Source organism: Amphibalanus amphitrite, unplaced genomic scaffold (genome assembly GCF_019059575.1).
Source record: "Amphibalanus amphitrite isolate SeventyFive unplaced genomic scaffold, NRLGWU_Aamphi_draft 001749F_arrow, whole genome shotgun sequence".
NCBI classification, from domain to species: domain Eukaryota; kingdom Metazoa; phylum Arthropoda; class Thecostraca; order Balanomorpha; family Balanidae; genus Amphibalanus; species Amphibalanus amphitrite.
The window spans coordinates 45,301-59,571 of NW_024883242.1; the positions used below are offsets into that span (position 1 = coordinate 45,301).

Genomic DNA, 14,271 nt, shown 5'->3' on the forward strand with positions numbered 1-14,271 from the left:
CCTGCAGCATGCTGTGCCGCACGATCGCTCGGCATTTCGGCGGAGCGACGCGACGAAGCGGCCCACTGGCGGATCCAGGCTTGCGTTTTGGGGGGGGCCAACTCATGCTGGAGCCAAACCTAGGGTACCCCCAAATCCTGTTTTCTCATCGGATTTAGGCCACTTATTTTTCGTCACAGCCCCGACACTATGATTTTTTTTTTTAACTAGAAAGAAAAATATATAAATGGTAGCCCACCCGACCCATGCCTTTGTATTACTTTGTAAGCACTTACCATTGCTTTTGTCGACCAGTTAACCCGCTTCGAGTCAGTGCTTGGGTCCCTTTGCGGGCCGGGAGGTGGTAAAACACCCCCTGTCTAACTCGGCTCCTAGGCCACGCACTGATTGAACTATGTTTCATTAGGTACCGTTTGTGGGAGGGGGCAAACGGGCCACTTTAGACCTCTGGGAAGGTGGCATGGCCCTAAATGCCCCCTCCCTGGATCCGCCAGTGTAAGAGACCATTGGAGCTGCAGTTGGGTACCTCAGACGTCAGGGTACGCCCTCAGATGTATAGGACTCGCATGGAGACCTCTTATGCTATAGTGGACTGAAAGGACCCAAAGGAGCCTGTCAAGGGCTCCCGGAGATAGACGTGGGCCCTCAGGAGCCCGCCAGAGCCCCCAATAAGGGATAAGTGAGGCATACCAAGTGCCTGCAATTGCATATTGCATAAGCCATAACGCCTTTACAAATCAATATATTATGTATCAGTGGCAGATCCAAGGGGGGCCACATGGGTCATGACCCCCCTTGGTGCCCGGAGGCACCACAGGCGTGTCAGGGGCACCACCGGCCTAGCAGGGGCACCACCAGCCCGCCAGGGGCACCACAGGCCTAGCAAGTAGCAAGGGCACCACGGGCCTGTGAGGGGCCCCACAGGCTTGTCAGGGGCACCCCAGGTCTGTCAGGGACACCAGAGACCTGCCAGGGGCGCCGCCGGCCTCGCAGGGGCACCATGGGCCTGTCAAAGGGGCACCAGAGACCTAGTAGGGATACCACAGGCCTTACAGGGGCACCACCGGCCTTACAGGGGCACCTTGGGCCTGTCAGGGGCATCACAGTCCTGTCAGGGCCCAGGGGCACCAGCGGCCTAGCAGGGGCACCACAGGCCTGCCAGGGGTACCACCGGTCTAGCAGGGGCACCACCGGCCTCGCAGGGGCACCATGGGCTTGTCAGGGGCCCCACCGGCCTCGCAGTGGCACCACCGGCCTCGCAGGGGCACCACCGGCCTCGCAGGCATCACGGCATCACGCAGGCCGCAGGGGCACCTTGGGCCTGTCGGGGGCATCACGGGCCTGTTGGGGGCACTTAAGGCTTGTCAGGGGCACCACAGTCCTGTCAGGTCCCAGGGGCATCAGCAGCCTAGCAGGGGCACCCTAGGCCCGCCAGAGGCTCCACAGGCCTGCCAGGGTCCAGGGGCACCACAGGCCTAGCAAGGGCACCACGGGCCTGTCAGGGGCACCTCAGGCTCCCGTGCTACCCCCCCCCCGGATCCGCCAGTGATGCCACACCACGCGAAACACCGCCAACTACCAGCTGCCGCGCCATAAACACGTGCCAACAACAGTCTTTTTGAAGGTCGACTCCGCTCGCGCAACTTTTGACTGACCCTCACTGCTACCATATTGCTTCCATATTATGCTGTGGAAACTTTACTTCACCAAGTGGCTAAAAACCTCCATCAAGGTATATTTTCTTAGAAATTTTCTGACGTTTTGGGGGGGGCCAAACAGGCCACTTTAGGCCTTTGGGGGGGGGCCATGGCCCCCGTGGCCCCCCCCTGGATCCGCCAGTGAAGCGGCCGAGGAACTTGGAGGCCGTAAGGATTATGACCGGGTATCGTAAGTGGGGAGACCTCAAGCGATATAGTAAATAGTAATCTTGGCTTCAAAGACCATGGGTGCAGTTATGTCGCCGAAAGCAAGTATGCTGGTTGATGAAATCTCTTGTTCTCGAAATCCAGCTCCAGTTGCTCTATTTTCAGGTGAGGTAAGTATAGGTCTGTTGAAGGGCTTACATCAGCTTCGAGCAGTCTTTTGGATCTCTACGCCATCGTCTACTCGTACCTTTGAGTTTGTTATATTTTGGCCCCAGCCCCCAAAATCGTCAGGGGACAGGGGTTAATCAAAATTGGTGAGTAGCGAAACAATTAACAAGCCTTTAGGTATTATTTTTAACTTCAAAACTTTTTAACATTGTTCGCAGAGCTATGTCGATCTTTGGTAGGTACCTACATTGGAAGTTCAATGCCAGAGACGGTTTGTTGCTAGAACAAGGCTTCTTAGAAAATATAATCCTGATAAATGTTGAACACTTATTATCCATCGATTGAGGGAGACGTTCACCGCCCCTTCCCCCCTCCCGGGCCCTACGGTACCCTACCTAAGTCGAAACCTGATTGTGTGGTCGGCGTGGAACTCCGTGCGTTCTTCTGTACCACGTATACATTGTTCGTGAAATTGTCGTCTGATTTTGTTTAGGTAAACAATTTTTAGAACTCCTTACAACCGATTCAATGATGTCAATTCAGACCGTTTTTGCTCAAAGTACTAACACTCTGTCCCGTCTAGGCGGTATTTTATTCAATGATTCTTCTAATTAGATATGCAAATATTAGACGTAACGATGCGAAACGAACTGGATAAGAAAGCTATCTCAAATTCGCAAAATTAGGATTGTGGTCTGTAGAGCTCATAGATAAACATTGCTATTGCTATTGGCATGACACTTATAAGCAAACAAATATTCCACCTCTTATCGTAACATCCGAACAACAGCGGTCATTGGCGAGACGCCACGTGCCGTTTGATCAATAAAACAGCATCGATTTAGCAGCGCAACCGGCGCAGCCCAGAGCCCAAAGAAGAGCCTTCAGTACGCAGTGTCGTAAACGGAAGATACTTTCAGAAGTCGCTGTTGGGGTGAACTGGACTAACGAGTAACGAGAACAAGTTTTATTTCGCAAACCACTGGAAATCATAGTCGCTGAATAAGAAGCCGGACAAGAACATGAGCGATGGTGGCGCGGAGGCACACACTGTCGCCGAGTCCGAGGAGCCTGCCACTGCCGACCACACCGATGGTGAAGCTCCGGCTCCGCAGGAAAACGGCGAGCACAATGGACCAGCAGAGAGCGAGGGGCCAAAGGAAGATAGCGAACATCCCGCTGGAGAAGATGAATACGGTGTTGTGCCGGACGTCCAAAGCAACTTGTCGGACAAGTCTGACCAAGAGTCGCACGACGATGTGCTCAGCGAAGGAGAAGAAGCCGCTGCTGGTGAGCGCGATTCGGCGAGGAAAGAGAGCATAAGAGACCGCCTGAGACGCGAGGGTCGTGAGCGTGCGAGGAGTGAGAACTACCAGTCAGAGACGCAGCTGGCGGAGTTAGACTCGACTGCATTGATTAAAAAGCCGCCGAGCGTTTCGGACATTCACATTCTTGCCAGAGATGACTATCCTGAGAGCTACACTTCAGATACGCCGAAGGAGACGAAACTCTTTCAGCATACGCAGCGATTTCTCGCGCAGTACACTCATCTGTATCCTGATCGCAAGCCGCCATTCCTCAACCCGCTCAACGACTGTCGAATGCCGAAGTGTGCGAGCACTTTTATTCGACCATCCCTGCTGCCGTACCTCGACTGCTATGACTGGCAGGGCTGCGCAAGTTTCGTCGCCGACCATCTCGACTATCGACCCCTGAAACAGCCGACAGAGACGCCCGAGGGGATGATGTCTCCGGCCACCGTGCTGCGCTATCAGACGGCCAACTGCTTCGAGATGAGCACGGTGCTGTGCTCGCTGCTGGCCGGCGCTGGGTACCGCGCCTACGTTGTGTCCGGCTACGCAGTGCGAGCAGTCTGTCTCCGCGACACGACTCGCGTCGTCTGCCCGGACATGATGCATAAGGACGAAGACGACTCGACTGTAGAGTCTGCACCAGAGAACAGGTACCAGCTGAAGCCGCAGAAAGAACTGGCCAGCAAGTATGAGCAGATGATGGAGGAGCGAGTGCGGGAAGCCGCGAGGAAAATGGAAAGGGAGAAGCTGCAGCGCGAACTGGAGGAGACAAACGAGAGGGAGAAGGAGCCGCCCGATCCTCTGTTTGGCATGCGCGTGCACGCCTGGGTGCTGGTGCTACCAGGCGAGCGGGACGTCACTGAGCCGTTCTTCATCGAATCCACCACAGGCATGGGGAAGGGAATACGGTGCGGCGACTACCTGGGCATCGAATCCCTCTGGAACCAGACTAACTACTGGATCAACCTGCAGTACTGCATCAACGGTGTGCGCGACCTCGAGTACGACCTATTCAACCCGGCGCACTGGGAGTTCCTGCTGCTACGCGACGCGCTGCGCACCCCACATCCTGACGAGCTGGAGACCGACCTGGAGGAGGCCGTGCTAGACGCCGACCGGCTCATGGAGATGCCGCTGTCCTGGGTGGAGCGTCTGCAGGTCTCTAAGGAGCGGTACGACGAACGTTTTCCGTGTGGCCGAAAGGTGATGCGCTTCTACCGTTCGAGGCTGGAGCAGTTCTCGCCGTACACGATGAAGGACGGCCTCGTTCGCCGGCTGACCGTCTACTCCGACTTCAGCTGCGATACGGTGGAAACGATAACGGAGTCGTATCTGCACCGCGCTGACCGGCTCATCAGCCGCAAAATCACGCCGGCGACTGGCTGGATAGAAGACAAATTCCAGCGAGGCCGGGACGATGCACTTCAGGAGCATCAGTACGCGGTGCTGGGCCACAACCCTGAGGACAGGCGAGTGATGCGCTACTTCCCGAAGACGCGTACAGACTGCCTGATCGCACGCACCGTTGGTGAAGGTGGCTTCATTGAGGAGGACTTCCAAGACCGCGACGACAAGCTATATCGCCGTGTCACCGAAGTCGGCGCCATCCAGAAGAAGTTCGGCCCCGCCGGCACCACGCGGAAGCCGCTAGTGAGCATCACTGAGCGGATGCACAGGAATCCCCGCGGCGACGGAGACGACGGCGTCAGCGAGAGAACGTTCGACCTGGCGGACGCCAAGATCAGTGTCGTGTTCCACGCGCGCAGAGGCCGAGTGACCGCGGAGCGACGCGAGTTCGCCAAACCCCACCCGGACGACAAGGCACGGCTGGTACCGATCCTTGAGGAGGCCGCCGCCTCCGGGTACAGCGCCGATGTCGACGAGCTCCCGCCGCGTATGCTCGACCTCTACTACATGATGAAGGCGCAGATGGACGACGAGGAGCGCGCGGTGGCCGCCGTCCGCGAGGCCGAGGACGAGATAGTCGAGCTGCTGAACGCCCGCACCCAGGAGGAGGCGGCGCTCGACCTGGAGAAGGCGCTGTTCGATAGTGACCTCGTGCCGCAAATTCGCAGCGACCGCAAAGACCTGGAGGCGTTCATCGCAGCCCAGTCCACACGCCTCGTTGAAAAGGACAAAGATCCTCTGGGGCCGTTCTTGGCCAGGCTCAACATACCCGAGTCCGAAATGAGCACACCGGTGCGTTTCAAGCTGCGTGATGAGTGCATGCAGGCGTTCCGCCAGAGGCTGGTCGACAAGGCGAACCGTCTGCAGAAACAGTTCGAGGAGGAGACTGAGGCGCTGCAAGACCGACAGCACTGGTACCAGCAGAACTACGTCGGTCTGACGGAGGAGGAGGAGCAGGAGTACCTGAGGTTCTGCCACGACACCATGTTCCGGCTGCACGTGCTGGAGCTGCTGCTGGAGAGACACAAACAGATGGCGCCGGTCAAACACCAGACCCTGGAGAGGCGGCTCAGAAGCGACCCCCGCATCACAGGCCAGAACGCAGACGGATGAGAGACGTCCCTGCAGGGAATTCGGCGTGAACTACCCCAAGTAGAGCGGCAGCAGCAGCAGCAGCAGTAACGACAATGTGGGCTCCAATGTGTGAACAGTCAACTTGTCACGAAAATGAATAGGACAGGGTAACAGCGAATGGCTCTTTGTATCGGGAGCCTCTTGTCATACTTTTGTGAGTAGCGCACCGAAAAAGACAGGCGTAACGCTGAACACGTCTTTTCTGTCTGAGGAACATCGTGTCTTCCTTAATGAAATGATCTGCAATATATATGATCGGCAAAAGCTTACCTTTTCTTTTAGTTACCTATCCTTGCAACGATCGTGATGTGACGACTTCCTGCCTTATCAACAAATAACAATTAACTTATTAAATGTGTTCGATCGATTTGTTAGTTCACACAGTCGCAAAGGCCGGGCAGTACCATTTCATGCTCACCAAGTCAAGCTTACAAAACATGGCGATAGTAGTTGAAAATTCGTGCTAAGCCGTTATGAATTCTAAAGTTAACACTCTATTCCAGTTAGGTGACAAACCGATTCAATCAGCTTCACTGAAGCATGTTATGTATTTGTTGACCATTTACCGTCATGTCTGGGATCGTTCACCCCACAAAAAATAATAATCCGACATAACTGAGCAATCGAGAACAGAATGACGTGTGCAGCAATTAATGGAACACATTTAGTGCGGCTCGTACTCGATGTTTTAGCAAGATCGGATTAAACAAATGAAAAAAAAAACATTCCACGCAAATGACGTTCTTGGGTGCAAATTCACATTCCAGATCTACGACGCAGCAAACCGATAGGAAGCGAGCAGGGTACACCAGTGCGATCATAAACGACAAATGTCTCAGAGCTGCTGTTCAACGACAAACCCAATACCTATAGCGTCTCGAACAGTTCCCTGCGTAGTGATGCAAAAAAAAAGAGCTCGTCTGGAGCCATATACCACACCAGTCACTGAAATCGCCGCAGTGTACTCGTTCATGGTTCGTTTTGTCTACCACGTGCTCATGTCTGATGTCTGCTGCGTATGCCTGCTGTCTATCACTGTCTACGACTCATACAAAACACGCAACGTGACACATAGCAACGCGAGAACCTCAAGTACGAATAAAAAAGTCGAGAGTGCAAACATTCCAAATATTCCCAAATACTTACACGCCGTTCACATGACAATTCGAAATATGTAACACAACATTATCACGTGTCCTTGTGTTCCACGACGCTCAACGCACATTTCCCACTTCACAGGCCTTTCCTCTCTCGTTCACACACACCACGAGGTTCATTTTTGTCCGCGACCCATCAGTTCTCCAAGAAGGAGACATACTGCGTGAGCACAGCGAGCGTCTTCTCACAGTTGGTAGCGCCGTGGATGACGGGCGGGGCCGGCTTCGGACCGACCACCGCGCCGTCTACGCTCCAGCCGCGCTCGCGAGCCACGGCCGCCACCTGGTCGGCGGACACGCCGGCGAACGCCGCCAGGTCAGTCAGCGTAATGGAGGTGTAGGCTCGCGAGACGAGCGTCAGCACCCGCTCGCGGATCACGCCTGGGGAGAGCGGGTACAGACGGCTGTCAGTTCAGTGTGAATTTATGGACGTGTGATTATTACGCGAGGCGCGATATGCCACGTTCTATATTAGCAGCGTGTCCCCTGTATAAGTTGTTTTCCACTTGCGTCCTGCATACAAGATACAAGTAAGAATGGCTTCAACAAATTAGAAGCGAAGCAAATCAGCAAATCACTTATGTTATATAAAGACCAAACTCACCTAAGAAATGTTTTTTTTTTGTTACCACTTTGACCAGAAATAAGTAACATGTTCCCGAGGTTGTATTGTGTACTCTGTGCATCTTATCAGCTTCCTAACAATGACACGAAAAAACACGCCACGTAGGACAAACAGAGTCGGATATTGTCATCGGACATGAGAGCCACAGAAATCTGAAGCGTAACCGTAAAACCAACTAAAGCTGGTACCTATCATACCTTCCAGCTCGCTGACAGCTTTCTGCAGATAGTCTGGCCATTCTCCTCGCAATACCGAATACGTGGCGGGGAAGTCTTTGGTCCAGAGTTTCTGTCCAACCGACCAGAGTCGGCCCAGGGGACCATCTGTTTCTTTGGCTGACGCCGGGGCCCGCTTCCAGAGAAACTTGGCACTGCATCTGTAGGCGGCACCGACATTGTGACCACGCAGCGAGCAGACACAAAATCAACAATCAGCAGGGCCGGTCGTAGCACCAAGGAAGTGCAGCACAGGCTACACAGGCTGCAGCACAGGCTAGGTGTGTACATGTACAATGTGCAATAAGTTGGGAAAGGCTCACGCTGCTTTCTAATTACATCCATCTTTTGCTAAACCGTATCCCTACATGATTATTTTCACGTTAAGCATTAACGTGACGTGAAGAATTAACACGTAAGCATTCCGATGTCATAGTGCTTATCCTACACCGCATTGATAGAAATTGTGACATTACTATAGAACAACAGATCGGACATTGTCATACCTACCTACGTCCTACATCTTAATATGACTGAGGGTACAATTCATACATACCTACCACACAAAACAATTATGCCAATAAACGGTAAAGGACTCATCATAATCGTTCAAGACGAAGGCCATGCACTAAAATGGCTGTACTGGCTAAAATGGCTAAATGTATGTATGTATGTATGTATGGCTAATGTAAATGTATGTATGGCTAAATGTAAACTAAAATGGCTGTAATGTGAAAAGTAGATGCTAGAAAACTGGCTCCCACACAAACAATCATTCTATACCCTGGCTTAGTGCTTAGTATCCCACGCTCCCTCTCGTCTGCATATGCTCGAGTCATTGAAGACCCAAGATGAAGACTCGATACAAGACAATGAAATGGACGCAAGAATAGGCCTAATCTAATGACAGTCCATTAATCTAAACTTAAACTTAAACTTTAAATACTTACAGGTCATTTTCTAGGAGATAGCAGGCCATCAGTTTGGAATACACTTCTGAGGGTGCCACTCCATCTGGAGCCTGAAAAAAACAATTGTTCAGCTTTTATAGGTTGTCAATTCTTATCATCCTTCACTTCATTTCTTTGATCAACAAGCCACCATCTGATACCTAGCATTATTTTACTATGTAGAAAGCATTGTCCATGGAGAGTAACAATGTTCAAACTCAGTGATGGCCTTGTGGACAAGGCGACGACTGATGACCCAGAGGCCGTGAGTTCGAGGCCCTAAGGAAGCAGCCTGTTGGAACCGCCTTGCTTTTCTGGCCAGCTGGCAACTGGCGAGAGGGGGCCATGCTAGACCTTGGGTAAACCCAGGAGCATCATGATGCCATGGTGCTACCTACGAAATATTGAAATATTGAAGTTCGAAATATTGCCCATTTATTCCCTTGAGTGAGTAGCCTTCCTTTCAAAGATGTCCACCAATTAAGTTGCCTGAGTTTAGAAGAATTGATCACAATGAAACACGATCAATCAAAATGTTGCTTTGCCAAAATACTATTCACCAATAAAATGGCACAGGTCATAACAATAACTTAGTTATTTCTTAAGGCGGTTCACTTACACTCAGCTCTTCTTTTTCCAACTCCTTCCTCGTGCTTTCAAGGTCAGCAAGCATGATCAGCTCAGTGCATTTATCTGTAAAAAATAAGCTTATTTCAGTAAAGTTAAAGACAACGGGACATCATGTGACACCACATAAAGCAGCAGGAACATAAGATTTTATGCACTTCCTGCAAGGTCCCATATTACTCATTACATGTTAGCAATGTTCACCTTGCATGACATCTTCTGTATGCATGCATGTCGTCTTCATTTTTGGCAAGATTATTCACAGAAAAATGAGCCTGTGGCCCTGTACCTTGGGGGCGGGGCATTTGATAGACTTGACCTCAGAGGTCACCAATTAACCATAAAATTGGGAACCAGGCGTTGCGTCCAAAAATGGCGCAAACTCTCGTTTTTCGTTTTTGCTCAGATCTTTAGCTTAATTAAGGGCAAGACAGTGATGGGGGTTCCATTAACCCCCCACAACCCTCAGCACTGATCTGGGTTGCATGTGGAAAACCAATAGATCCAGCAAGGGTGAAGACCTAATGACTGAAAGCCACCAACATGAAATAATTATTCCAGCTTAGTAAGTACTGAATAAGCTAGTAAATTTAGGCCATAGGCATAGTCATTGAGTGTTTTCCCACCCAACTCAGATATGTTCTTAGTTCCTACTTTTTCCTGCTTCAATTAAGGCAGTCTGGAAGCAAGAGATCAGCATTTCCTTTTTACACTTTCAGTCTGAGCCTTTTGAATTGACTCAGACTCAGAACCTTATTGACGTGTTCCACTTGAGTGTGTCTTTTAAAGTCTCTTACAATAGAGTAAAAATGGGCCTGGCTTTCATTAGGTTCAATATGGTATCCATGCACAGTGCACACAGTGCACAGTGCTCCTAACACACCCTGGGCATCAGCCCCCCTTACCAACATCAACCAGTACCAATGAAACATGGATAAACACTGGAACTTGGAAGCACCTCATTTTCCTGACCCCTGACCAAAATAAGTCAAAGTCTGTCAGAATGGACGTCATACTCATTAATCATAGATAAGGATCTTTCAATTTTCAGGTCAAGCAGCTTTGAATTCTAGAGGGGTACCTAGTGTTTCATAGCACTGTGATGCATTGGCATGGGTACTCTCTTAGCAAACGTCACACGAGCTGCCATATCTATGTCTCACGTGCGCCACAATGGTCTTTTCAAGGTTAAATATATAACAAAACATAATCTAACCTGACCTAACCTTACCTAAACCTAACCTACCAACCTACAACCTACAACCTAACCTACCAACCTACAACCTCCCTTTCTGGATATGGCAGCTCGGGTGACGTCTGCTAAGATAATACCTTGGCATGCAGCAGGTTGGGTTTCTATGGAAATTGGACAATCAACAATGAAGCGTCCAGCCAAATTCATCTCAAACGCCGCACCAATAAAGTAGAAAGCTGCAGCCCACTCAGTGCCCAGTCTGCAAAACGTGGCAGCCAGCTCGACGAGGTGTTTGGGGCAGCCGGAATCCTGCCCCAAATGGGGCAGTTGACTTCCGGGCAGCCCGATTTCTGCCCCAAATGGGGCATCTAATCGGGGCAGGTTAGATTATGCCCTAAATGAACTACCTATATATGGCATAAAAAACACATATTAATACATTACCCGTGCAAATGCCGAAGTCGGTCGCGGTTGAAACTCTAAACAATTTTTTTACGAAAGGATCTGCTCATTGATCAAGGTTATATATAAAGCAGCTAGTGCTCCGGTTAAAATAAAATGATGATAAACCCCTCGTTCGATGTCTCTCGGACGACGCAGATTCTACGTCGTCCGACCAATCACGTTCCATAACCGCAGCCGAGCCCCCGCTGACCTTGAACGGGATTGGCCGGACGACGTAGAATCTTCGTCGTCCGAGAGACATCGAACACGGGGGCAGTTAGGGTGCAAAACTGCCTCATGTTGCCATGGCAACAGCGAATCAATCTGGAGCGAGGGGCGCATTTTGTTTTTGCAACAAAAGATAGGCGCTACCCGGACAATGCCCCAGCCCGCAATGCATAATTGAAAAACTGAAATTACACCTTGTCTCGAGTCTCGACGGTGATCAGCTAGCTTGATGGCTTGGTTCCAAGTGTGCCGAGCCGAGTGTGCTAGTCATGTAACGGAAGTTAGCCCACATTCAGCCCACATTCGGCCCAGCCCAGATTGGGGCTGCCAAATCTAGGGAAAAATCTAGAAATCTAGGGAAAAATCTAAAAGCCGTTTTACGCCTAAACGGCTGGACAAAACTGAAAAATAAGACCACCATTTGAAAGATCTCTTCACCCCGGACCCAATGATATGGTTAAATACCGGATCAATTTAACCAAAAGCATGATTTAACCAGGATGAAAATTTTCGGTCAATGGGGCGGCCCCTACGATTTTCTTCAAAATCGGCATGGTGATACTACAGGCCGAGATGATCAATCTGGCTGAAGAAACCCCTATGGGCATTGAAATCTATGGGGTAAAAACGCCCTTGGAAAGATTTACCCACGCATTTCTGGCAAGACTATCGCACGCATCCCCCCAATATGGGTATCATATGAAAGCCCATGAAAACCCAAACAAAATGGTGGGGTAAAATTTACCCATTACCCCATCCAGGGTAAAGTTTACCCAAGATGAAAATTTTCGGTCAATGGGGCGGCCCCTACGATTTTCTTCAAAATCGGCATGGTGATACTACAGGCCCAGATGACCAATCTGGCTGAAGAAACCCCTATGGGCATTGAAATCTATGGGGTAAAAACGCCCTTGGAAAGTTTTACCCACGCATTTCTGGCAAGACTATCGCACGCATCCCCCCAATATGGGTATCATATGAAAGCCCATGAAAACCCAAACAAAATGGTGGGGTAAAATTTACCCATTACCCCATCCAGGGTAAAGTTTACCCAAGATGAAAATTTTCGGTCAATGGGGCGGCCCCTACGATTTTCTTCAAAATCGGCATGGTGATACTACAGGCCCAGATGACCAATCTGGCTGAAGAAACCCCTATGGGCATTGAAATCTATGGGGTAAAAACGCCCTTGGAAAGTTTTACCCACGCATTTCTGGCAAGACTATCGCACGCATCCCCCCAATATGGGTATCATATGAAAGCCCATGAAAACCCAAACAAAATGGTGGGGTAAAATTTACCCATTATCCCATCCAGGGTAAAGTTTACCCAAGATGAAAATTTTCGGTCAATGGGGCGGCCCCTACGATTTTCTTCAAAATCGGCATGGTGATACTACAGGCCCAGATGATCAATCTGGCTGAAGAAACCCCTATGGGCATTGAAATCTATGGGGTAAAAACGCCCTTGGAAAGTTTTACCCACGCATTTCTGGCAAGACTATCGCACGCATCCCCCAATATGGGTATCATATGAAAGCCCATGAAAACCCAAACAAAATGGTGGGGTAAAATTTACCCATTACCCAATCCAGGGTAAAGTTTACCCAAGATGAAAATTTTTGGCCAATGGGGCGGCCCGTACGATTTTCTTCAAAATTGGCATGGTGATACTACAGGCCCAGATGACCAATCTGGCTGAAGAAACCCCTATGGGCATTGAAATCTATGGGGTAAAAACGCCCTTGGAAAGTTTTACCCACGCATTTCTGGCAAGACTATCGCACGCATCCCCCCAATATGGGTATCATATGAAAGCCCATGAAAACCCAAACAAAATGGTGGGGTGAAATTTACCCATTACCCCATCCAGGGTAAAGTTTACCCAAGATGAAAATTTTCGGTCAATGGGGCGGCCCCTACGATTTTCTTCAAAATCGGCATGGTGATACTACAGGCCCAGATGATCAATCTGGCTGAAAAAACCCCTATGGGCATTGAAATCTATGGGGTAAAAACGCCCTTGGAAAGTTTTACCCACGCATTTCTGGCAAGACTATCGCACGCATCCCCCCAATATGGGTATCATATGAAAGCCCATGAAAACCCAAACAAAATGGTGGGGTAAAATTTACCCATTACCCCATCCAGGGTAAAGTTTACCCAAGATGAAAATTTTCGGTCAATGGGGCGGCCCCTACGATTTTCTTCAAAATCGGCATGGTGATACTACAGGCCCAGATGACCAATCTGGCTGAAGAAACCCCTATGGGCATTGAAATCTATGGGGTAAAAACGCCCTTGGAAAGTTTTACCCACGCATTTCTGGCAAGACTATCGCACGCATCCCCCCAATATGGGTATCATATGAAAGCCCATGAAAACCCAAACAAAATGGTGGGGTAAAATTTACCCATTACCCCATCCAGGGTAAAGTTTACCCAAGATGAAAATTTTCGGTCAATGGGGCGGCCCCTACGATTTTCTTCAAAATCGGCATGGTGATACTACAGGCCCAGATGATCAATCTGGCTGAAGAAACCCCTATGGGCATTGAAATCTATGGGGTAAAAACGCCCTTGGAAAGTTTTACCCACGCATTTCTGGCAAGACTATCGCACGCATCCCCCCAATATGGGTATCATATGAAAGCCCATGAAAACCCAAACAAAATGGTGGGGTAAAATTTACCCATTACCCAATCCAGGGTTAAGTTTACCCAAGATGAAAATTTTTGGCCAATGGGGCGGCCCGTACGATTTTCTTCAAAATTGGCATGGTGATACTACAGGCCCAGATGACCAATCTGGCTAAAGAAACCCTATGGGCATTGAAATCTATGGGGTAAAAACGCCCTTGGAAAGTTTTACCCACGCATTTCTGGAAAGACTATCGCACGCATCCCCCCAATATGGGTATCATATGAAAGCCCATGAAAACCCAA

General features: G+C 50.0%; 2 protein-coding genes across 6 annotated transcripts; one reads left to right on the forward strand and one right to left on the reverse strand.

Moving 5' to 3' along the window:
- The first annotated feature begins 2,827 nt into the window (after positions 1 to 2,827).
- LOC122374975 (dynein regulatory complex subunit 7-like) lies at positions 2,828 to 6,156 on the forward strand. Its single transcript, XM_043354096.1, has one exon. It carries the CDS (start codon positions 3,056 to 3,058, stop codon positions 5,864 to 5,866), a length of 2,811 nt encoding a protein of 936 aa, XP_043210031.1. The 5' UTR covers positions 2,828 to 3,055; the 3' UTR covers positions 5,867 to 6,156.
- A 260-nt stretch (positions 6,157 to 6,416) lies between these two features.
- On the reverse strand, positions 6,417 to 11,584 carry LOC122374976 (COP9 signalosome complex subunit 8-like). 5 transcript variants are annotated; one of them, XM_043354102.1, is made up of 5 exons: positions 11,523 to 11,584; positions 9,454 to 9,527; positions 8,835 to 8,905; positions 7,867 to 8,045; positions 6,417 to 7,425 (listed from the first exon to the last, which is right to left on the reverse strand). In XM_043354102.1, the coding sequence occupies exons 2-5, from the start codon at positions 9,505 to 9,507 to the stop codon at positions 7,181 to 7,183; spliced, it is 549 nt and encodes a 182-aa protein (XP_043210037.1). In that variant the 5' UTR covers positions 9,508 to 9,527; positions 11,523 to 11,584; the 3' UTR covers positions 6,417 to 7,180. The 5 variants fall into 5 exon arrangements, with proteins under 5 accessions (XP_043210037.1, XP_043210034.1, XP_043210035.1 ...); XM_043354099.1 differs by lacking the exon at positions 11,523 to 11,584 and adding an exon at positions 11,101 to 11,192; XM_043354100.1 differs by lacking the exon at positions 11,523 to 11,584 and adding an exon at positions 10,878 to 11,086.
- Between the last annotated feature and the right edge of the window lie 2,687 nt (positions 11,585 to 14,271).

Coding starts and splice junctions, on each gene's coding strand:
- LOC122374975 (XM_043354096.1), top strand. CDS start 3,056: ATGAGCGATGGTGGCGCGGAGGCACACACTGTCGCCGAGTCCGAGGAG.
- LOC122374976 (XM_043354098.1), bottom strand. CDS start 9,705: ATGAAGACGACATGCATGCATACAGAAGATGTCATGCAAG. Junction 8,906..9,453: donor TGGAAAAAGAAGAGCTGAGT/GTAAGTGAACCG, acceptor TGTTTTTTTCAG/GCTCCAGATGGAGTGGCACC. Junction 7,426..7,866: donor AGCTGTCAGCGAGCTGGAAG/GTATGATAGGTA, acceptor CGCTCTCCCCAG/GCGTGATCCGCGAGCGGGTG.